We start from the raw sequence: 22,437 nt of genomic DNA on the forward strand, positions 1-22,437 counted from the left end.
GTATTAACTTTTTATTATTCCAATAGTGTATATAAAAATGAAAATTTCTTGAACAATGGTATGTTGTCGTCTGCAGTTCGGACAAGGTATAAGAATAAAGTTGGAAATCTATAGAACATAAATATATTCAAACTCTTCAAATGGTTTTATGATACTCCGAAACGAGAGTGTTTTGTTACCAGTATGATGAGGTAGTCTACTCAGACTCTCTTAGTTTATGTCCATTCTATCGTCTATAGATTTTCGTCAGTTGGTGATCGACGAAGATGGCGGCGAATCTCGAAGAAGAGCAAAGCCTGCGAGAATGTGAGGCCTACGTCCAAAGGCACAACATTCAGCAGATCCTGAAGGACGCTATAGTGAGCCTGTGTGTCAGCCGACCTGATAACCCCATCGCCTTCCTCAGGGAATACTTCCATAAGTTGGAAAGGGTGAGCAAAGGCGCGGCTACGTTCAGCAAAGTTAGAATTCTTGGGAGTGATATTTCATTTATGAGCCGAGTCGCTTGATGCCCGTCCTAACTGTTATGCATTTTATAATTGCCAAGTTGTGCGGACATGAGAGAATTATTCAACTGATGATAATGTTGATTTGGTATGATGTCTACATGGTAGGCAGGGTTAGTGTAACCTACTTTCGACTCTCAACAAGGCCAACCCCCTTTCTTGGTGGGTCTACTTGGGCTGGGCTGTTGTTTTAGTAATGGGCCCTAATACGTAATTGGCTGTGATTATCTGTGTTCCTCTTGAGATAAGCGATGGGTAATTTGAATGGATAGCAAGACTGCTGTTGTTAGGAGGCTGAAATATGAGCATCTTTGGCAGTCATGTAGGTAGCTACCTACCTACCTAGTACTCAGCGTAAGCTAGCCTAGCCTATTAACTTATGTTACTGTAGGTGAAGTTTTGTAAGTTGATCCTTATTGATTTAATCTTTGAACTTATTTTATGGAGTTCTTGGTAGGAGTTCTTACTTCCACTGGAAATGGTTCATTAATTCATTACCTAGTTGGTCCCTACTTAGGTAGGTAGCTTATCTCCTTCTATTTCCTCCTTCTACTAAAATGTCAGTTACTTAGTGTGAAAAGGCCCATATGTTTTTGCTTAAGCATCAGGATTGAACTTTATTTATCATTAGGGGCAGATTGCAGGCTGCTATGTCGGCTATAGGTTTGTCATCTCAGAGAAGCTGAAAATTGGGTTGGGTTGAAGCCCCAGGTCCAGGGTGAGCACCTTAGGTAAGGTTAGGTTATGTTACTATAAATTTCAGCAATGTATAACGAGACATAGCCCTATACCTTGGGTATGAAGTGGCCTGACATCCAAATTTGACTTGATATTAAGACTGCCTAACAATAACCAGTTAACTTGACCAACACCAGAACTGATGATATTAACTTGTTTAATTCCTTGAGGAGTACAGAAACCCTGCGTGTACTGCGATCTCCTCTATTTCAGCTCTAAATGACCTCAGTGGATTCAGTTGTTGGCCGTTGGCCTAAGTTTGATAGTCCATCCCATTCCTTATGTTGGCTTAATTTTGTGCATAACCACTTTTGAGGGGGTTACAAACAGTTCTTACGTCTCATAAGATTGATTTATGGCTCTTAAAATTCAGGTGGATTGCAGCTCATATTGTGAGATTTAATTGGTACTAATTCTCTAAAAGGGTTAACTCTGTTATCATACACACAAGATATTACTAGTGGGTAATGGTGATATTTTTTAAAGTTAATTTGTTCCGATACGTAATACAAACCCTCGGTCCTTTAACAATAGGAAGGTAACTAGCGGCAGCTGGGACGGTCGTAAGCTTCGAACAAGGGGAGAACGGTAGTTAACTGCTTGTCCGATCGTGCGCGCGCCCGCGCGCCCGAGAGGTGAAGAATCACTTTTGCTTTCGGCCGCGGGTGTGAAGGACGTGTTCGTCATCGCTCTCTGCCCGCTTCATCGTCGTATGCTTTGTTTATATTGTGTTTTCTACTAATGGTTTGGTTTGACTTGAAAATGAAACTGTAAGTACACTGTTTTCATTTTCATTACTTAATTATGAATCAACATGGAGCTATCGCCGTAGAGACGGCGATTTCCGCTCTTTTCATGAATTGAACCCTTGAATTATGTCTCGGTGCCGAGGGCGGGCGCACTCGCGCCGAGTCATGTATTTTGGGCGAAAGTGTGTAATTGAAAGATGTAAGTACTCTTTTTCATTATATTTTTGCCCTGTGCGTTCGTTGCCGAGAGCTTGATTGCGCTCGGCAAGAGCCTCTTATTTTGTATGAATAGAATGCAATGAAAGTGGATTCGCAATGCAGTTTTCTTTTCATTTTCATTTATTAATTGCATCAAATTTAATTTTGGATCAATTTCCGCTCTTACCCGGGAATTAATCCTTACGATTTATTGCTGTGAAAGTGAAAATAGCAAGTGCAGTATTGTTCATTTTCATATATATTTATGATAGCATCATATTATTATGGATCAAGTTTCCGCTCTTACCGGGAATTGATTTTTCCCTCTTTAAGTTCTATGAAGTGAATCGCAAGTGCAGTATTCTGTTTCATTTTCATATTACTTTTCACTGCTGTGCGGGGGTAGGAGAAGCGAAGGTCTGCCAGGAAGTCGTCGGAAAGCTCTCCCGCGACTCCCTTGGTATCCGATTCTTCGTCTTCTTTCCTGCCCCCCCGCTCAGCTTCCTCGTATTTTGTTTTTGGGGTCTTCCTTCCGTTGGGGTGGGGCATGTCTCCCCCCCCCGTGCGTGAGGGAACCCCTCTTACTAATCTGTCTGTGCTACCGCAGGTGCTACAGCCGTGGGAGACGACCTTGGACAGGTATGGACCACTGCGGCTGCAGGGCGTGCCTAGCATCCACGATCTGCTGCAGAGTCTAGCGAGGTCTGGGGCGGTGACCTTGGAGTGGTCTCCACTACAACCTTCACGGCCGATTATGCTGCTTCCCCCCGCTGGTCTACACTCCCCATGCTGTGTCGGTGACGCCGTCTGCCGCTTCTAGGGCCGGTCGCCGCCGTACCGAGGAGGGGTATGCCGCCGCCGCCTGTGTTTTCTTCGTGTTGCCTGCCCCAGACTTCCGCTGTTCCAGCAGCTTGCCCCTGGACCGGCCGCCAGTACCACGCTGGCTGCCGATGATTCTACGAGGCGATGGCTGGGCCTGCCGTACCTGTCGCTGATGTGGTTCCCGCTACTGGCTTGGCTGTCCCTTCTGTGTTTACCGCTGCCGCTGTTCCTGCCGCTCCTGAGCTGGTTGCTGTTCCTGTCGCTCCTGGTTCCTGCGCCTGTCCATGCTGTCTGCCCATGGTGTCTTCCCCAGTCCCAGGTCCTTCCGGACAGGTGCAGTCGGGCCGTGTTGCTTCGGCAATAGGCCCGACTCCGGCCTGGATGGAGGACCTGACGACTGTCCTGCGTGAGCTGACGAAGAAGAGGAAGGTGTCATCTTCGTCTTCGTCTGTTGCTGCCTCTTCCCCTTCGACTTCTAAGGCCCATAAGCCGAAGAAGAAGAAGGCTGCCTCACCCCCCTAAGAAGTCTCCTTCGGGAACTTCTAAGGGCCCGTCCCACCTCGGTGGGACGGGGGGTCCTTCTGCTGGTCCTCCTGCTCCTGCGGGAGCGGGGCCCGTCTCCCCTTCCGTAAGGAAGAGATAGACGGGGACCAGAGGAGTATCGGTTAGCTCTGGTACTTCCTCGCCTGGTGCTAGCGGCGATGCCGCTACGCCAGGTTCCGGCTCGGTCTCTCGTTCGCGGGAGATCCCGAGTGTACGCTCTCCCTCGGGAGACCGTGCAGCCAAAGTTTCGGCGCCAGAGTTCGCTCGGCGCCAAGACCACGGCACGGAGCAGAAGGCTGGCGAGAACCGCTCAGGTGACTCTCGCCAGGCCAGCGGCCGCTCTCGCAGCGACCAGCTGGTAACCGGGTTTTGTTATTCCCCCTAAGAAGACTCCTTCGGGAACTTCGAAGGGCTCGTCACATTCCGGTGTGACGGGGGGGTTCTTCTGCTTGTCCTCCTGTTCCTTCGGGAACGGGGCCCGTCTCCCCTTCTGAGAAGAAGAAGAAGACGGGGACCAAGGGTGTGCTGGCTACCGCTGGTACACCCTCGCCTGGTCTTGGCAGCTCTGCTGCTAAGCCAGGTACCGGCTCGGTTTCTTCCGCGAGAAGTTCCGAGTGTACGATCTCCTTCGGGTGACCGTGCAGCCAAAGTTAAGACGCCTGAGTTCGCTCAGCGTCATGACCGAGGCACGGAGCAGAAGACTGTTGAGAGCCGCTCAGGTGACTCTCGCCAGGCCAGCGGCCGCTCTCGCAGCGACCAGCCGGTACCTCGGGTGGACGTGACGGTCTCTGACCGGCCACGGGTTGAGGCTGGGAAGAGGTCCCCCAGGTCCCCTCGACCGACGGTACCAGCCTCGGCTGGTACCAGCGGTTTGACGTGCCGCGAGGACGCTCACCGGTCTCACGGCGAAAGCGAGCTCTGCAGGTCACCTGACCGCCGCTCCCACAGGGACCGGGCGGATACGGTGACCAGCAGCAGCTCGTCTGACGCACGGGACCGGGGTCGACGTGCTCAGTCGAGCCGCTCGCCACAGGTGAGCGGCACGGCCAGGCCTGCAGATCGATCCCCACCGCGGGTTGGTGATCGGCTGCAGCCCCCCACGTACGCTGGTCCTGCCAGCGAGCGGGGGGGGAGCGTCAGGTCTGTCTCTCCACTACCTTCAACTTCCTCGGGCTACACCGGGAAGAGCGAGGTAGCTAGGAGTGATCGTGAGAGGTGCGCCGCTCACGATCCCGTCACGACGCCGCACGTGCCACGTATGGTCTTAGGACCAACCAGGACGTACGCGCAAGTGATTGGAGGGCGACCGTCAGGGGGAGAGGGGGTAGCGTCAGTTCTGTCTCTCCGATACCTTCAACTTCCTCGGCATACGCCAGGAAGAGCGAGGTATATAGGAGTGATCGTGAGAGATGCGCCGCTCACGATCCCGTCACGACGCCGCACGTGCCAGGTTGGTCTTAGGACCAACCAGGATGTACGCGCAAGTGATTGGAGGCAACCGTCAGGGATCTGTTTGCTGGTCCTTCTTCTGAAGGAGGAGGGTCCTGGGAGCTGCTCTTGTTGGAGGGACTGGACGGTCCTACTCCTCAAGACGCTGTAACTTCCGAGATTCAGAGTAACTTTACCCAGGTTATTGCACTGATTCGTCAGCACAACGACCCGGGGGGCGGGGGGGAAGGATCGCCGCTCCCACCAGCAGAGCCCATGTCTCTGCTCGAGTCGTTTTGGGGCCCGAGAGGGAACCCAAACCGACGGTGGGTATGCCGCGATCGGAGCTTGCCGATTCTGTCTTGAACCAGTCTCTCGTCTCCGGACAAGAAGGCTCTCTCAGTTCTGGCCGGTCGATCAAGCTACTTCCACCTCCTCTACTGCGACAGCGGCGTTTCTACGTGTCTTCGGACACCGTATTTAAATACTCCTTCGGTCCTCCTGAGAGGTTTCGACCTCGACGAGGACTGGAATGAGTCGGAGGACGGTATCGGCTCTCTCCTGTCAGGTGTCGATCAGCCCCACCCAGACGACGTTCACAGTGGCGGCAGACCCTTACCTACAGTGAGAGTTCGTAACCCTCCTCGGGAAAACGTTTTCTCCTGACGATACGTTTTCCCAGACTCTGAGAGGCCATCGCCGCAAGGCGATGGCTGCTCCTACTCTTCTCCAACTGCTAGTTCCACTTGGGGAAGGCGAGCGAGTATCCAATTCCTCCCCCATTCCCTCTCTCCTTACGGCTACGAGGGAAAGGGGAAGGATCCTACAGAGATTTCTCTGTAGGATCCCACGTTGGGGACTGCGCTACCAGGGGGGACCTTCGGGTCCTACCTGACGTAAGCCCCGGTCGTTGAGGAGGGATCCTGCCCCATTCTCGATTTCTACGGGAATCCGAGAGGACCACCAGCCGATATCGTTTGACGAATTCGGTGGGGGTTTCGCAGACTGCTTAGAATTCTACGGAATTTCTAGCGCATTCAGAGTGTTAGAGTTTCTTACTATCTCCAAACACATAGGCGAGACCACGGTCCAAAGTGAGCGAGACGAGAATCCCCGATATGTTACACGATAATCGGGAACCTCGCCTATGCTCGAATTCCTGGAATTTCTAGCATTAGGAAGAAGACTGCTGCTGAAAGAAGACTATCTCACAGTAGGCGACCAACCTGGAATAGAGAAGAACGGACGGGAATATCCAGTTTGGCTGGAACTATCTTCTTAGTATTCTGTTCACCATTGAAGCTTTCCTTCGAGGAAGACTTCTCCTTCACTCTCTTTAATAGAGAACGAAGGTGGTCGATCTCCAATCCTTATTTTGTTTTCTTGAAGGAAAGAATTTAGGATGGAGATCGTTGTTCAGAATCCTACAAATATACTACGTATATTAACCTCGCGACATGATTCTGCTAAGCAGTTGAATGGTCCGAGGGGTAGGCGCATATCCTGGTATTCTACGGATTGCGACTTAGACGAAAAGTATTCTAATTGAACTGCAACCCGGGTTGCCTGCAACCTCCCAGGAGTTTCCAGTTTCAATTTTATATACTTATGGTGTTGTCACAACAACACCATTTAAGCTTTTATATTTACCGAAATTCGTTTCGCTTAAATATAATTGCTCGAGCATATCTTTTTATGCTCGGTGGTTCTAGCCGAACGCATTCCTTCGTGGAAAGGATTACTTGGCAACTCAGGATGACGAGTCAGCGACAGCTACTGCGTATTGAATTGCCCGAGGCATTTCAGTATCAGCTGCCGCTTTGAGATAGACGGTTGTTTATGTCTTTCTCACCTGCTTTGATTGAATAACAACCGTATCTCTGCCCAACAATCACGGACTTAAGTCTCTGATTAACGGGGATTCTCGCATACATGAATGACCATCTACTGCTGTGAAACGCTAGTATTCATCGTCTTCGGTATTGCGAGAATTTTAAACAGAGATATCTATTCGACTCTCATCTTTCTGTTTACCGCACGGTAACAGAATTCTGTAATAGTCTCTTGCTGCATCGTATCCCGATAATGCGAATGATTTTTGCGGAATCTGAGTTTGTCCTCAAAATATCTTGTATTCGGAGGTGTAAAATTGTTCATTGTTCACCCCGGATTAGCAGATGTATTGGAAAGACATCGCCTACTCCCACACCTGCCAGCTCTACTTCCAAACATTCAGCCCATGAGAAGCAGTTCTTCAAGCGGCTCTCCCCTGTGTTTCATTACTGAAGAACGCCCGCTTTCTTTGCACAACGGACAGCAATGAAATGGCGGTTAGCGTTTTCAGTCATTTGTAAGCACAGGTTTAGAATCTTGAGATTCCTTCTCTCGATTCAGCTGGAAGACGTAGGTTGCATTCATTGCCTACCTTCGTCTTCAACGTCACATAGTGTTGTTTCTCCTTAAGCTGAGATTCAACGTCTATGAGATTTTCTTGCCATCAGGGACCTCGGTCTTTTGAAGGCAATTGACTTTCGCCTTTTGAGCTTATGCATTAAGAGAATCATCGCCGCGCCGTCCGGCATCGGTGACTAACAAATATTTTATTTGTTGGTCTCTCAGCATAACTCTTTAAAGGGCGAAGGTCAACGTGACTTACCCGGATGCGTGGACAACTTGCCTCTACTGATTCTGAACCAGTCAGTCGGCAGCTGTCAGAGCGCCCGAGTCAGTTACGAACTATGCTGTGGACTTAGTTCGGTTGTTCCAGAGCAATCATTACTTTGTCTTAATAGCTTGTCAGTATGAGTACTGTACATAACCAAAGTCGAGAAGAGGGATAGGTCATACGACTATTCCCTTCTTTTCGTCTTAGGTAACTGCATGACTTCTCTTGAGAAGTCAAGCACAAAGGGATGGGGATTTGTGACGCTCGATTTCGTACCGATCTTCGTAGCGAGACTCAGAACCCTTCGGTAACTGACGATTGGTTCGAGTCCTTCACAATACCCTCCCTAATGGACTTCACCGCCTCCGATACGAAGGCTATGCTGCTTTGTCCTGTGAAGGTGCGCGGAGCTGTCTGAAGAAACCTCGACACCCCAGGATGAGTGTGGACGCCTCTTCATCATTCTCTCGCGTTCCGCAAGAACTTCTCCGTGGCGCAGGTAATGAAGGCAGGCGCCTGGTCCAACCGGACCGCATGCACCTCCTTCTACCTTCAGGATATTGCCCACAGTTCCTTGGATCTTTTTCCTGGGAACCGTGGGGGTTGGCTCAACACGTTGTGTAGTTAACCCAGACCCTCGCAGGCTGAACAGCATCGAGTCCTGGTGTGACCGTAAGAATGGATGAGGAATGAGAGTGTGACTGGCTCCTCTTCCCCATCTTTTTTTTCTTTTTCCCTCTACCTTTGGGTAGAGGGACACGGTCGTCACCCTGCTGGGTAAGGACGAGATGCAGTGAGCTACTCAATAGAGCACCATCCACCCCTATCCCTTTCAGTAGGGATAGGAGTAAATATCCACCACTTCCTCCAACAAGGGGGAGGAAGTGGATGCCAAATTGAGACAAACCCATCATTTTATGATTGTCTCTTGCAAACAGGAACAAGTTCTTGCTTGCTGGTACGAAGAGATACGCTTGCCTCTCTCTTAGTACTTGGCCCAGAGGTCTGACCATTGATCCTGCGGTGCACACCCCGATCAATCGGACAGAGGTTTGGATCCCTCCCTTGCTCTTACGACCAGGGAGGCACTCCAGGGTTGGACGAACACCAGTCTGTTCACCAAAAAGACTCAGATTCCTCCCACCAAGAAGTGAGTCTTCCTATTGTTAAAGGACCGAGGGTTTGTATTACGTATCGGAACAAATGACAATTTGTCGAAAATTGCATTTTTCCTAACTATACAAACCTGAGGTCCTTTACATATAGTCCCACCTCATGCCACCCCTCACTCTGCAACTTTTTGCATGGGCCTAAAGCAAAAGTGATTCTTCACCTCTCGGGCTCCCGCCCAGCGCACGATCGGAGACAAGCAGTTAACTACCGTTCTCCCCTTGTTCGAAGCTTACGACCGTCCCAGCTGCCGCTAGTTACCTTCCTATTGTTAAAGGACCTCAGGTTTGTATAGTTAGGAAAAATGCAATTTTCGACAAATTGTCATTTTTGGGATATTTTGCAGTTTCTTGGTAGGTCCAAAAAGGGCTAACAGTAAGTCAACTGTGCATTACTTCCACCTGACAGCGAAAAGAAATTGCCTTGTGAAGCAAATTTATGATGTGGAGTAACAACACTAATTAAGATTTACCCATAAAATGTCGGTATTCAGAACTAATAGCTTATGAATGAAGAGAAGATATTCCAATGAGATAAAGAGAAGATATTCTAATGATTAGTATTAGTTATATAAAAATCATATGAAATATACAAAACACACTAAATAATGTCTGTTGGATGTTTGGGGCAGTTTTATGTAAATATGAAATATTTTATCCTAATCAGAAGCCAAAGTCATTTACATATTATATTTACAAATATATGTAAATGAAATTGTAACATATTATTATGAAAGATTTCCCAGACTGAAATATGCAGTTTGAATTGGCACTACAGGTTAAAATACACTTAGTATGAAAGAATCTTCAGCATGATTTCTGCACTACAAGAAAGAACTAGGGTAAAAAACCGCATGGTACAGGGGTGGACCATGTACGATCATGTGTACAACCCCAAGAAAAGTACATTATAACGCATCCTGACACCGGAGTAGAGGTCTTTAGCTCCGTTTCTCACCAACAACAAGTCGCGTCTGATGCCCATCTCCTATGTCAGGACGCGTTATAATGTACTTTTTTTTGGGTTGTACACATTGATCGTACATGGTCCACCCCTGTACCATGCGGTTTTTTACCCTATAACGTAGAATGAACTGCATATTAAGGAACTGCAATGCACATATAGATTTGTTGTATGTTCTCAGTGATACAGATCCGAAAAAGAGGTTTGAAAAGATGTTGGCTTAGGCTTAGTTTTTTGCTGTATTGTGGTATGTACATGCTTGGCAATATTTATATCTAGTGCTGATAATCTGACCAAGCAAGGCATGGTCAAGTCACAACTTATGCAGCCCCTAGAAAGAATAGCAGCAGTTGCCTTTAAAAACCTCACAAATTACTCATTAGTAGACTAAAGCAAGTTACAGTTATGCTTTGCAAATACATGGTAGTGTCCTGCATGCTATGTTAGCTTATATTACGATAACCAAGAAGGTGAGAGAGCTGTCAGGGAGTGAGTAGGTGCAGCATGTATGAAATGGCGTGTGAGTTAGAGTACACATTGTAAATAAAAATGACTTATTAGTGTAGAGAACAGAGAAGAGGGAGATTTTGAAAATGTATGCCCAAATATTTAGATTCATGGAGTTTAGATGATAAAATAAGATTTGAACATTAAATGTTAACTAATAATGGTAACGCAAGGCCCCTATTATGGTTACTGAAAATTAATGTTCTTAGTACAGGAACTTAATACGAATTGTTGACATAACCAAAACTTGTGCAAATTGGTCACATAACCAAATAAAAACATGTTTATTAACATTTCAAAGTTCTGTAGACTTCTAAGATCATATATACCAAGGTGTTACAAAACTAATTTTCACTCATATGGAATACTTGCTACATACAAAAATGTCGAATGAAATAAAATGTCTGTTTTAAGTAACAGATTGACAGTGGAATTTGAGTTTAGTGGAATGCAAATTTTTTGACAATTGAGTATCACCCAGTTGGAAGAATTATTAAAAAGAGCCACATAGACCCAATCAAGGCTAGCATACATACGTGGAAAATTTCTAGGCAAAGCTTTCCGAGTTGTGGTTCTCAATTGGCCCATGAAGGTAAGCTGACATAAAGAACAAGTAATGAGCAATTTTCATGTATTGCAATTTCTAGTAACTGGTAATGGGTGCTCTTAGCCTTTTAAGGGACAATGTTTGCCAAGGAGACCTTGATCTAATTTAGGCCACATTGCAATTGTTTTTTATAAGGCTATTAACCTTCGCCCTGTGTGATTCTTCTGTTCCAAAGTCTTATCCAGGCACTAAGGGAGGTGTTGGACAAGACAATCAAGCCCAATTCTGTTTTCTTGCTAGCCTTAGCATTAGTGAAGAAAGGAGTGTCACAGCCTCTCGTTTGGCATAAGGATAACTGCAAATTACTGGTACATAAAAATTGTTCTTTTAGGAAAGAAAACAGATGCTTAAAGTTAGTACAGTAACATGGTTAGTGCGCGAAGAAAAATATGGGAGATTTTGTTCTTGTTAGCTTCAGAGTTTTTGGTGAAATCTCCAAACCCATCAGTCTCTGATAAGGGATTCAAAAGCATTTTGATGTCTCCCTCTGGGACTTCGTAGGTGAAGAACAAGAAGAGACGCTTTTGTGCTCGGTTTTTCCCTATTCACTACTGTACTATTAGCACAGGATTAGAAATCCTGGGCTAATGTTTCAGAGATTTATAATTAGCACTGGCAGGCACAAGGAATTAGTGTCCAAGAAGACAGTGTTGTTTTGGCTTTGTTAGGTCATCAACTTGTTGGGTGAGAGAGATTCCTTTCTAACCTGGAGAGAGACTCACAAACTTAAGGTCATTGTCCTGTCCTTAGTATTCAAGAGGTTTTTTTCAGCAGTAGATGTATTGATGTTAGAACTTGTGGTGGCTGTTTTAATGTGTTGTGTTTCTAGCTCTATTGAACAAAAAAAAGCATCCCACTTTAAGTTCATGGGGGACATAAACTTAAACAAGTGAAAGGTGACTGATCTTCCTCTCATTATCTCTTATTGTGTGGCAGCTCAGTGCCATTGTACTCTCTGGTCTGACTAGGTGCATGAGAGTTACGCAAAAGAGCATCCTATTTCCTATGGAAGTTGGTAGATGTAACTCCCTTCAGCCATCTTGACAATGGGGTTAGCAAGTTGATGTTAATGCCTCATGAGCAGCACTTTTGGTCCTAAAGAAACAGGACATCCTAATTTCTCTCTCCTCTTTACCAGAATAACACAGAGCCTATGCCAGGGGATACAGGTGGTTGCAAGAGGGATCCCTCTGGTTTGGAAGAATGTTGCTAGTCATGTTGTTTGATCAGTTCTTTACCTTCCACATAAGGAGAGAGCATCTGTATGCTAGAAAAAGGTTTGTTGTATCCCCTTGAGAACAAGTAAAAATTTTAGAATGTTAATTTTTCTTAGATACGCACTTATTCTTTTATGAATAAAGGGACAACTAGCAGTCGAGTGAGTGTGTGGTACCCCTACCCCCTAGATCATCTTGCCACTACTTACCTACCTTGTGACCTAACTTGAATGACCAAACCAGTTTGGGTTACAAGTTCGTTCATGTTTAAAACTACATTTGTATATGTAGCTAGTATTTAAAAAATTGCAAATTAGCTTCACAATTCTGTAATGCTGAACAACATGGAGTTGTAATGATCGCAGAGGGTTACTGTAGTAGAACAGTTTTGAATTTTTTATAAGTAACTAAGTAATTACATAGCTATTAGTGTCTGATTATTGCGGCAGCTTAAGTCCTGAAATTTGCGGTAGCACTTTTAGTACTGTTTTAGTGTAGGTAACTAGCCCTGCCCACTTTTAGGGAAGAATAGGTACAACACAGTTGAAGAGCTCAATTTGTTTCTGCTGTTCAATGTTTTGATATTTTCACTGGATGGTTGAGGCTATTGCCATCTTTGTTGAAGTATTCATTCTTTTTGGTAGCTAATTACAGTTAGCTTAGGTAGATTTGACAACTTTTTTTTTTTCCTGATTGTGACGACTTTTTTTTTTATCTCATGTCTGACTCTAGTTTGACTAGTATCCAATTTTGCAGCAAAGGCTGCAACACCAGACTGACATCAGCCAGATACGACTTGCACACTGTTTGCTGTCATTGTAGAGGGAAAATGTGTTTTTCTACTCTAACTTGTGATGAGAGTAGGGATTGAAATTAGGGGAAATGAAAAGATTTGAATGTACATCTTGATAGTCTTTGGAGAAATAGGAACAGAAAGGCGGCCACAAGATCCAGTTCTAGGGGTTCTGCTAGCCAGGTTTCTTCTAATGTATCTATTCTGTCTACGGTTGCGAGTTCTTTATTCCCCATTACCAGCCCTCCAACTTTTCAAGCTATTCTGTTATCTGGCTCCCAGACTTCCGAATGTAATGCCATCACCAGCCTCAAAGCCAGAATAGACCAGAAATTCAGTCTGTTGGTCAATATGTAGCCCAAATCGGGGCTTCCATCTAGGCCCTTATGGACCAAATGAGTGCGAGTGATTTCGGTGCAAGTGCAAAAACGGTGAAGGAGGTGGTTACTTGTCCCACTGATGCTCCTAGATGAAAGTCCCTGTCAAACTCTCCTAAACGTGAGAGGAGGCAAATCGGGGGCCCAAGGGAGGCCGAGGGGGTTTGCCTGGAGTTAGTTGCCCCCTCAACTGATCCTGTTGTCTGTAAATCCCAGGAGTTGGCCAGCTGCTAGAAAAGCATCCATGGAAGTGCATGCATTGCCATCTAGCAGTTCGGACTCCAGTACGAACAATGGGCGTAGTTAACACTCTTCAAGTACTTCTAGGGCATTGAAATGACAAGCATCCACTGCTGAGCGCTTTTTTTTCCCCTGTAAGCAGCCCAGGGAACAGTAGTGTAGTCGGCAACCTACCTGTAACTTCTGGGACAGTCCCTGTCATTTGTTTCCTGAGCTTTCTGTGGTAGAGCACCAGTATTTAGTTCTGAAGCAGTCTTCCACCTCTCAGAAGGGTTCCGAATGCCCAGTGGCATCCGAGGGCCCAGTGGGATCTGAGTGGCCTGTGCCCATGCATCCACCTGTCCGCTTGTTGGCATCTGTCAAACATTCAGCACCACATTCCAGATTTGGCGCCTCTTCAGTCTAGCCTGGTGGGTTTGTACACCTCTGTTATTCCAGATCTTTCACTGGCACCTATTCAATGCCGTCTTGATAGTATTTTAGAACTTACAGAAACCTCCTGCAGTGGAACAGGATTCTCTGGACTTAGCTTCTTCTTCAGTTTCATCCAATGATAAAGCTTCTGAGCAGGAGCAACCCACCTCAGCTTATTCAGCTCCCCTGTAATACTTCCTGTTTTGTTATCCAAAGTCCTCTCCAGCAGCCCCAGCATCTCCTGGTTCAGCTTTTATGATGGGTCTGTGTGTTTTAGTGACCTAAGAAAGTCACAGGCAGAGCAGGTCTGTAGTTAAACAAAAAAAAATTCCATCATTTATGTACAATGAGCTGACACATCATCAGTTTCAACAGAACAGCTTGTTGGGTTTTTACTTATCGTAGACTTCAAAACGGGGCTCTTCTTAACAGATTTTCAGTGAACTTCATTATTCAAAATGTATTATAGAGCCACTTGGTAGATCAAACCTTATATTTCTGATGGTGATGATGGGATTTAGATCTTGTCTTTTCACACTGCAAATTACTGTACTGTGTGTACTTTAGAGTATGTAAACTTGAATAGTACAGTACTGTATTGATATTAGTGACAGCTACGTATGTACGGTGTATAGTGTTCCTAATCTTGATGAACACACTGGCAGTATTCACCAAGACATTGGAGCGCATGCTACTGTTATTTGGCAAGTCTTTGAATAAACAAACACTTCCCAGCCAGTTTGGTGCCAGCTCCTTATTGTGCAGTCCTCTCCTTGGATAGCACTTTGTTGACTTATACTGTATAATAGTGATGTAAGTAGTACTACTTTGTTTTATTTCTGGAGGCATCCACTTGGAACTTCCCACTTGTTAAAGCCCTTTGAAAACAAACAGAAATAATGAATCTGATTGCCTGTTTGTTCCGATACGTAATACAAACCATCGGTCCTTTAACAATAGGAAGTAGCTAGCGGCAGCTGGAACGGTCGTAAGCTTCGAACAAGGGGAGAACGGTAGTTAACTGCTTGTCCGACGCGCGACTGGGAGGTAAACAAATCACTTTTGCTTTCGGCCGCGGGTGTGAAGGACGTGTTCGTCATCGCTCTCTGCCCGCTTCATCGTCGTATGCTTTGTTTATATTGTGTTTTCTACTAATGGTTTGTTTGACTTGAAAATGAAACTGTAAGTACACTGTTTTCATTTTCATTACTTAATTATGAACCAACATGGAGTTATCGCCGTAGATGCGGCGATTTCCTCTCTTTTCATGAATTGAACCCTTGAATTATGCCTCGGTGCCGAGGGCGGGCGCACTCGCGCCGAGTCATGTATTTTGGGCGGAAGTGTGTAATTGAAAAATGTAAGTACTCTTTTCATTATATGTTTGCCCTGTGCGTTCGTTACCGAGAGTGTGTTTGCGCTCGGCACGAGCCTTTTAATTTTGTATAATAGAATGCAATGAAAGTGGATTCGCAATTGCAATATTCTTTTCATTTTCATTTATTTATTTGCATGAAATTTAATTTGGATCAATTTTCGTTCTTACCCGGGAATTGATCCTTACGATTTTTTTTATGTGAAATGAAATCGCAAGTGCAGTTTTCTGTTTCATTTTCATATTACTTTTCACTGCTGTGCGGGGGTAGGGGAAGCGAAGGTCTGCCAGGAAGTCGTCGGAAAGCTCTCCCGCGACTCCCTTGGTATCCGATTCTTCGTCTTCCTTCCTGCCCCCCGCTCAGCTTCTTTGTTGTATTTTGTATTTGGGGTCTTCCTTGCGTTCGGTGGGGCATGTCTTCCCCCCGTGCGTGAGGGAACCCCTCTTACTAATCTATCTATGTTACCGCAGGTGCTACATCCGTGGGAGACGACCTTGGACAGGTATGGACCACCGCGGAGGCAGGGCGTGCCTAGCATCCACGGGCTGCTGCAGCGTCTAGCGAGGTCTGGGGCGGTCTCCACTACTACCACGGCCGCTTATGCTGCCCCCCCCCCCTGGTCTACACTCCCCATGCTGTGTCGATGACGCCGTCTGCCGCTACTAGGCCGCAGCCGTACCGAGGTGGGGTTGCCGCCGCCGCCTGTTTTCTTCGTGTTGCCTGCCCCAGACTTCCGCTGTTCCAGCAGCTCGCCCCGGGACCGGGCGCCAGGACCCAGGTTCCGCTGGCTGCCGATGATTCTACGATGGCGATCGCTGGGCCTGCCGTACCTGCCGCTGATGTTGATTCCCGCTGTTGGCTTGGCTGTCCCTTCTGGGTCTACCGCTGCCGCTGTTCCTGCCGCTCCTGAGCTGGTTGCTGTTCCTGTCGCTCCTGGTTCCTGTGCCTGTCCATGCTGGTCCTGCCCACGGTGTGTCTTCCCCAGTCCCAGGTCCTTCCGGACAGGTGCAGTCGGGCCGTGTTGCTTCGGCAATAGCCCCGGCTCCGGCCTGGATGGAGGACCTGACGACTGTCCTGCGTGAGCTGACGAGGAAGAGGAGAAGAGGAAGCTGTCATCTTCGTCTTCATCGTCTGCTGCTGCCTCTTCCCCTTCGACTTCTAAGGCCCATAAGCCGAAGAAGAAGAAGGCTGCCTTTCCCCCTAAGAAGTCTCCTTCGGGAACTTCTAAGGGCCCGTCCCACCTCGGTGGGACGGGGGGGTCCTTCTGCTGGTCCTCCTGCTCCTTCGGGAGCGGGGCCCGTCTCCCCTTCCGTAAGGAAGAGATAGACGGGGACCAGAGGAGTATCACTAGCTCTGGTACTTCCTCGCCTGGTGCTAGCGGCGATGCCGCTACGCCAGGTTCCGGCTCGGTCTCTGTTCGCGAGAGATCCCGAGTGTACGTTCTCCCTCGGGAGACCGTGCAGCCAAGTTTCGGCGCCAGAGTTCGCTCGGCGCCAAGACGCGGCACGGAGCAGAAGGCTGGTGAGAGACGCTCAGGTGACTCTTGCCAGGCCAGCGGCCGCTCTTGCAGCGACCAGGCTGGTAACCCGGGTTTTCCCCCTAAGAAAGGCTCCTTCGGGACCTTCTAAGGGCCCGTCTCGCTCCGGCGATTCGGGAAGCTCTTCTGCTGGTCCTCCTGCTCCCTCGGGAACCGGGCCCGTCTTTTCTTCTACCAAGGAGAAGAAGACGGGGACCAGAGGAGTACCAGCTTCGGCTGGCACTTCCTCGCCTGGTTCTAGCGGTTCTGCCGCTAAACCAGGATCCGCCTCGGCTTCTCGTTAGCGAGAAGTACCGAGTGGACGGGTCTCCCGCGGGAGACCGTCCAGCCAAAGTCTTGACGCCCGAGCTCGCTCGCCGTCAGACCGAAGCGCGGAGCAGAAGACTGGCGAGAGTCGTGCAGACGACTCTCGTCAGGCCAGTGGACGCTCTCGCAGCGACCAGCTGGCTGCTCGGGTTGACGCGACGGTCGCTGACCAGCCACGAGTTGAGGCGAGAAAGGGGTCCCCGCGGCCGTCGGTACCAGCCACGGCTGGTACCAGCGGCTCGACGCGCCGAGAGGACGCTCGCCGGTCTCACCGCGACAGCGAACCTAGCAGGTCACCTGACGCCGCTCCCATCGGGACCGGCGAAGATGGTAACCAGCAACAGCTCGCCTGACGCTAGAGATCAGCGTCGACGTTCTCAGCCGAGCCTCTCGCCCCAGGCGAGCGGCAAGGCTAGGCCTGCTGCTCGATCGCCACCGCGGGTTGACGATCAGCAGCAGCCCTCCAAGCACGCTGGTCCTGCCAGCGAGCTAGGGGGGGGGCGTCAGGTCTGCCTCTCCTGTACCTTCAACCTCCTCGGGCTACACCGGGAGGAGCGAGGTACCTATGAGTGATCGCGAGAGGTGCGCCGCTCGCGATCCCGCTATGACGCCGTATGGACCAGGCACGGTTCTAGGACCGACCAGGACATACGTGCAAGTAGCTGGAGGCGACCGTCAGGGGTCTGCCGCTATTCCTCCTTCGGAAGAGGAGTATCTCGGATCTGTTCTTGTTGGAAGGACTGGACGGTCCTACTCCCGCAAGACGGTTACTCCCGAGATACAGAGGAAATTGCAGAAGTCATTAAGCTGATTCGTCAGCATAATGACCTTGCGGAAGGATTGCCGCTCCCACCAGCAGAGCCCACGTCTCTGCTCGAGTCGTTTTGGGGCCCGAGAGGGAACCCAAACCGACGGTGGGTCTGCCGCGACGGATCTTGCCGATTCTGTCTCGAACCAGAGTCTCTCGTCTCCGGACAAGAAGGCTCGCTCAGTTCTGGATTCCGGTCGATCAAGCTACTTCCACCTCCTCTACTGCGACAGCGGCGTTTCTACGTGTCTTCGGACACCGTATTTAAATACTCCTTCGGTCCTCCTGAGAGGTTTCGACCTCGACGAGGACTGGAATGAGTCGGAGGACGGTATCGGCTCTCCCCTGTCAGGTGTCGATCAGCCCCACCCAGACGACGTTCACAGTGGCGGCAGACCCTTACCTACAGTGAGAGTTCGTAACCCTCCGCGGGAAAACGTTTTCTCCTGACGATACGTTTTCCCAGACTCTGAGAGACCATCGCCGCAAGGCGATGGCTGCTCCTATTCTTCTCCAACTGCTAGCTGGGAAGGCGAGCGAGTATCCAATTCCTCCCCCATTCCCTCTCTCCTTACGGCTACGAGGGAAAGGGGAGGGATCCTACAGAGATTTCTCTGTAGGATCCCACGTTTGGGACTGCGCTACCGGGGGGACCTTCGGGTCCTACCTGACGTAAGCCCCGGTCGTTGAGGAGGGATCCTGCCCCATTCTCGATTTCTACGGGAATCGAGAGGACCACCACCAGCCGATATCGTTTGACGAATCGGTGGGGGTTTCGCAGACTGCTTAGAATTCTAAGGAATTTTCTAGCGCATTCAGAGTGTTCGAGTTTTTTACGATCTCCAAACATTAGGCGAGACCACGGTCTAAAGTGAGCGAGACGAGAATCCCCGATGTTACATGATAATCGGGAACCTCGCCTATGCTCGAATTCCTGGAATTTCTAGCATTGGGAAGAAGACTGCTGCTGAAAGAAACTATCTTACAGTAGGCGACCAACCTGGAATAGAGAAGATTGGACGGGAATATCCAGTTTGGCTTGAACTATCGTCTTAGTATTCTGTTCACCATTGAAGCTTTCCTTCGAGGAAGACTTCTCCTTCACTCTTTGATAGAGATCGAAGGTGGTCGATCTCCAATCCTTATTTTGTTTCTTGAAGGAAAGAATTAGGATGGAGATCGTTGTTCAGAATCCTACAAATATACTACGTATATTAACCTCGCGACATGATTCTACTAAGCAGTTGAATTGTCCGAGGGTAGGCGCATATCCTAGTTTATCTACGGATTGCGACTTATAAGAGAAGTATTCTAATTGAACTGCAACTCGGGGTTGCCTGCAACCTCCCAGGAGTTTTCAGTTTCAATTTTATATACTTATGGTTTTTGTCACGACAACACCATTTCAACTTTTATATTTACCGAAATTCGTTTCGCCTAAATATAATTGCTCGAGCATATCTTTTATGCTCGGTAGTTCTAGCCGAACGCATTCCTTCATGGAATAATGGATTACATGGCAACTCAGGATGATGAGTCGGCGAGAGCTCAGGCTCAACTACTGCGTATTGAACTGCCTGACAGCAGCTCAGTATCAGCTGGGCCTCCGAGATGCACGGTCAGTTATGTCTCTCTCTCCCCTGGTTTGATTGACTACCGACGTATCTCTTCCCAACAATCATGGACTTAGGTCTCTGATTAATGGGGATTCTCGCAATAATGAAGGACCATCTACTGCTGTGAAGCTAGATTCCATCGCCTTCGACATTGCGAGAATTTTCAATAGAGATATCTCTTGGACTCTTTCATCTTTCTGTTTACCGCACGGTAACAGAAGTCTGTACAAGTCTCCCGCTGCAATCGCACTGCGATAATGCGAATGATTTTGCAGACATCTGAGTTTGTCTTCAAAATATCTCGTATTCGTAGGTGTACAATTGTTCATTGTTCAACCCGAATTACGAGATGTGTCAGAAGACATCGCCTACTCTCCGACCTGACAGCTCTACTTCCAAATGTTCAGCCCATGAGAAGCAGTTCTTCAGGCGGCTTTCCCCTGTGTTTTCATTACTGAAGAACGCCCCGCTTTCATTGCAACTACGACTTCTCACCGGACAGCAATGAAATAGCGGTTAGCGCTTTCAGTCATTTGTAAGCACAGGTTATGAATCTTGAGAATCCTTCTCTCGATTCGTCTGTGAAGACGTAGGTTGCATTCAATATCTACCTTCGTCTTCAACGGTACATAGTGTTGTTTCTCCTTAGCTGAGATTCAACAACCATGAGATGTTTTGCCTTCAGGACCTCGGTCTCTAGAAGGCAATTGACTTTCGCCTTTTGGGCACATGCCTTAAGAGAATCATCACCTCGCTGTCCGGCATTGGTGACAAACAAATACATTATTTGTTTGGTCTCTCGGCATAACCCTTTAAAGGCGAAGGTCACGTGACTTACTCGGATGCTTTGACAACTTGCCTCCTACCGAACGCAGTCAGTCGGCAGCTGTCAGAGCGGCCGAGTCAGTTACGAACTACGCTGTTGACTTAGTTCGGTTGTTACAGAGCAATCATTACTTCGTTTTAATAGCTTGTCACAGTACCCATACCATTGACACCCACCATGGAGTGTCGGTGTCCTATCCACTACCGAGAACTTCGCTGCATGGGGATAGGAGGATGCGAGAGACTTCGTGGCAAACGGACAGACCAGTATGGGTACTGGACATCACCGAAGTAGAGAAGAGGAATAGGTCATGCGACTATTTCCTTCTTTTCCTCTGAGGAACTGCATGACTTCTCCTGCGAAGTCAAGCATCCAGGGGATGGGGATCCGTGACGCTCGATTTCGTACCGAACTTCGTAGCGAAGACTCAGAAACCTTCGGTCCCTGACGATTGGTTCGAGTCGTTCACAATCCCCTCCCTAATGGACTTCACCGCCTTCGATGCGAAGGAGATGCTGCCTTGTCCGCAAGAACTTCTCCGTGGCGCAGGTACTGAAGGCAGGGGTCCTTGGTCCAACCAGACCACATGCCTTCCATTCTACCTTCGGGATATTGCCACAGGTCCTTGGATCTTTTTCCTTGGGACCCGTGGTGGCTGCTCAACACGTTGTGTAGCGAACCCAGACCCTCGCAGGCTGAACAGCATCGAGTCCTGGTGTGACTGTAAGAATGGATGAGTGAATGAGAGTGTGACTGGCTCCTCTTCCCATCTTTTTCTTCCCTCTACCTGTGGTTAGAGGGACACGGTCGTCACCCTGCTGGATTAGGACAAGATGCAGGTGAACTACTCAACAGAGCCCCATCCTATCCCTTTCACTAGGGATAGGAGCGTATATCCACCACTTCCTCCAACAAGGGGGAGGAAGTGGATGCCAACTTGAGACAACCCATACTTTATGTTGCCTCTTGCAAACAGGAACAAGTTCTTGCTTGCTGGTACGAAGAGATACGCTTGCCTCTCTCTTAGTACTTGGCCCAGAGGTCTGACCATTGATCCTGCGGTGCACACCCCGATCAATCGGACAGAGGCTTGGATCCCTCCCTCGCTCTTACGACCAGGGAGGCATTCCAGGGATGGACGAACACCAGTCTGTTCATCAAAAGACTCAGATTCCTCCCACCAAGAAGTGAGTCTTCCTATTGTTAAAGGACCGATGGTTTGTATTACGTATCGGAACAAATGACAATTTGTCGAAAATTGCATTTTTCCTAACTATACAAACCTGAGGTCCTTTACATATAGTCCCTCCTCATGCCACCCCTCACTCTGCGTATTTTGCATGGGCCAAAAGCAAAAGTGATTTGTTTACCTCCCAGTGTCGGACAAGCAGTTAACTACCGTTCTCCCCTTGTTCGAAGCTTACGACCGTTCCAGCTGCCGCTAGCTACTTCCTATTGTTAAAGGACCTCAGGTTTGTATAGTTAGGAAAAATGCAATTTTATACATTCAACTTCCCTGCCAGATATATACTTAGCTATAGACTCCGTCGTCTCCGACAGAATTTCAAATTTCGCGGCACACGCTACAGGTAGGTCAGGTGATCTACCGCCCTGCCCTGGGTGGCAGGACTAGGAACCCGCCCCGTTCCCGTAATCAGAATTCTTCTGTCGCCCGGACCATCAACATTGTTGTTGGTTCCTCTCGATTGGTTTTTCTTTTTTCACCGGCAATTGATCTTCTTGACCGACTTTTGGTGACGTATCTGGATTGGTTGGATTGGCATTACGCTTTTTTGTGGGACTTTGTGGACTTGATTTTTGGATTTTTCTTTAAATATGTCTGACTCTGGTATGGTTGTGAGAAAACGTTTGTGTGAATGTAGGCTGTAAGGTGAGGTTGCCGAAAGCTTCGGTAGACCCTCACACGGTATGCAAGAGGTGCAGGGAGTATGAATGTTCTTTTACTAATACTTGTAAGGAATGTGAGAACTTGAGTGAGAACGAATGGAAGAATCTAACTAATTATTTAAA

At 48.1% G+C, this 22,437-nt stretch overlaps 1 protein-coding gene across 1 annotated transcript in view; it reads left to right on the plus strand.

The window, feature by feature from the left end:
- Positions 1 to 233: 233 nt before the first annotated feature.
- The window catches only part of LOC135211170 (cAMP-dependent protein kinase type I regulatory subunit-like), a 247,572-nt gene continuing 225,368 nt past the window's right edge, over positions 234 to 22,437 (plus strand). Inside the window, exon 1 of the mRNA XM_064244368.1 lies at positions 234 to 431. Within this exon, the coding sequence (XP_064100438.1) occupies positions 267 to 431 (165 nt within the window). The 5' untranslated portion in view covers positions 234 to 266. The remainder of the gene's footprint in view (positions 432 to 22,437) is intronic.

The sequence above is a fragment of the Macrobrachium nipponense genome, chromosome 4 (genome assembly GCF_015104395.2).
Source record: "Macrobrachium nipponense isolate FS-2020 chromosome 4, ASM1510439v2, whole genome shotgun sequence".
Classification (NCBI taxonomy): domain Eukaryota; kingdom Metazoa; phylum Arthropoda; class Malacostraca; order Decapoda; family Palaemonidae; genus Macrobrachium; species Macrobrachium nipponense.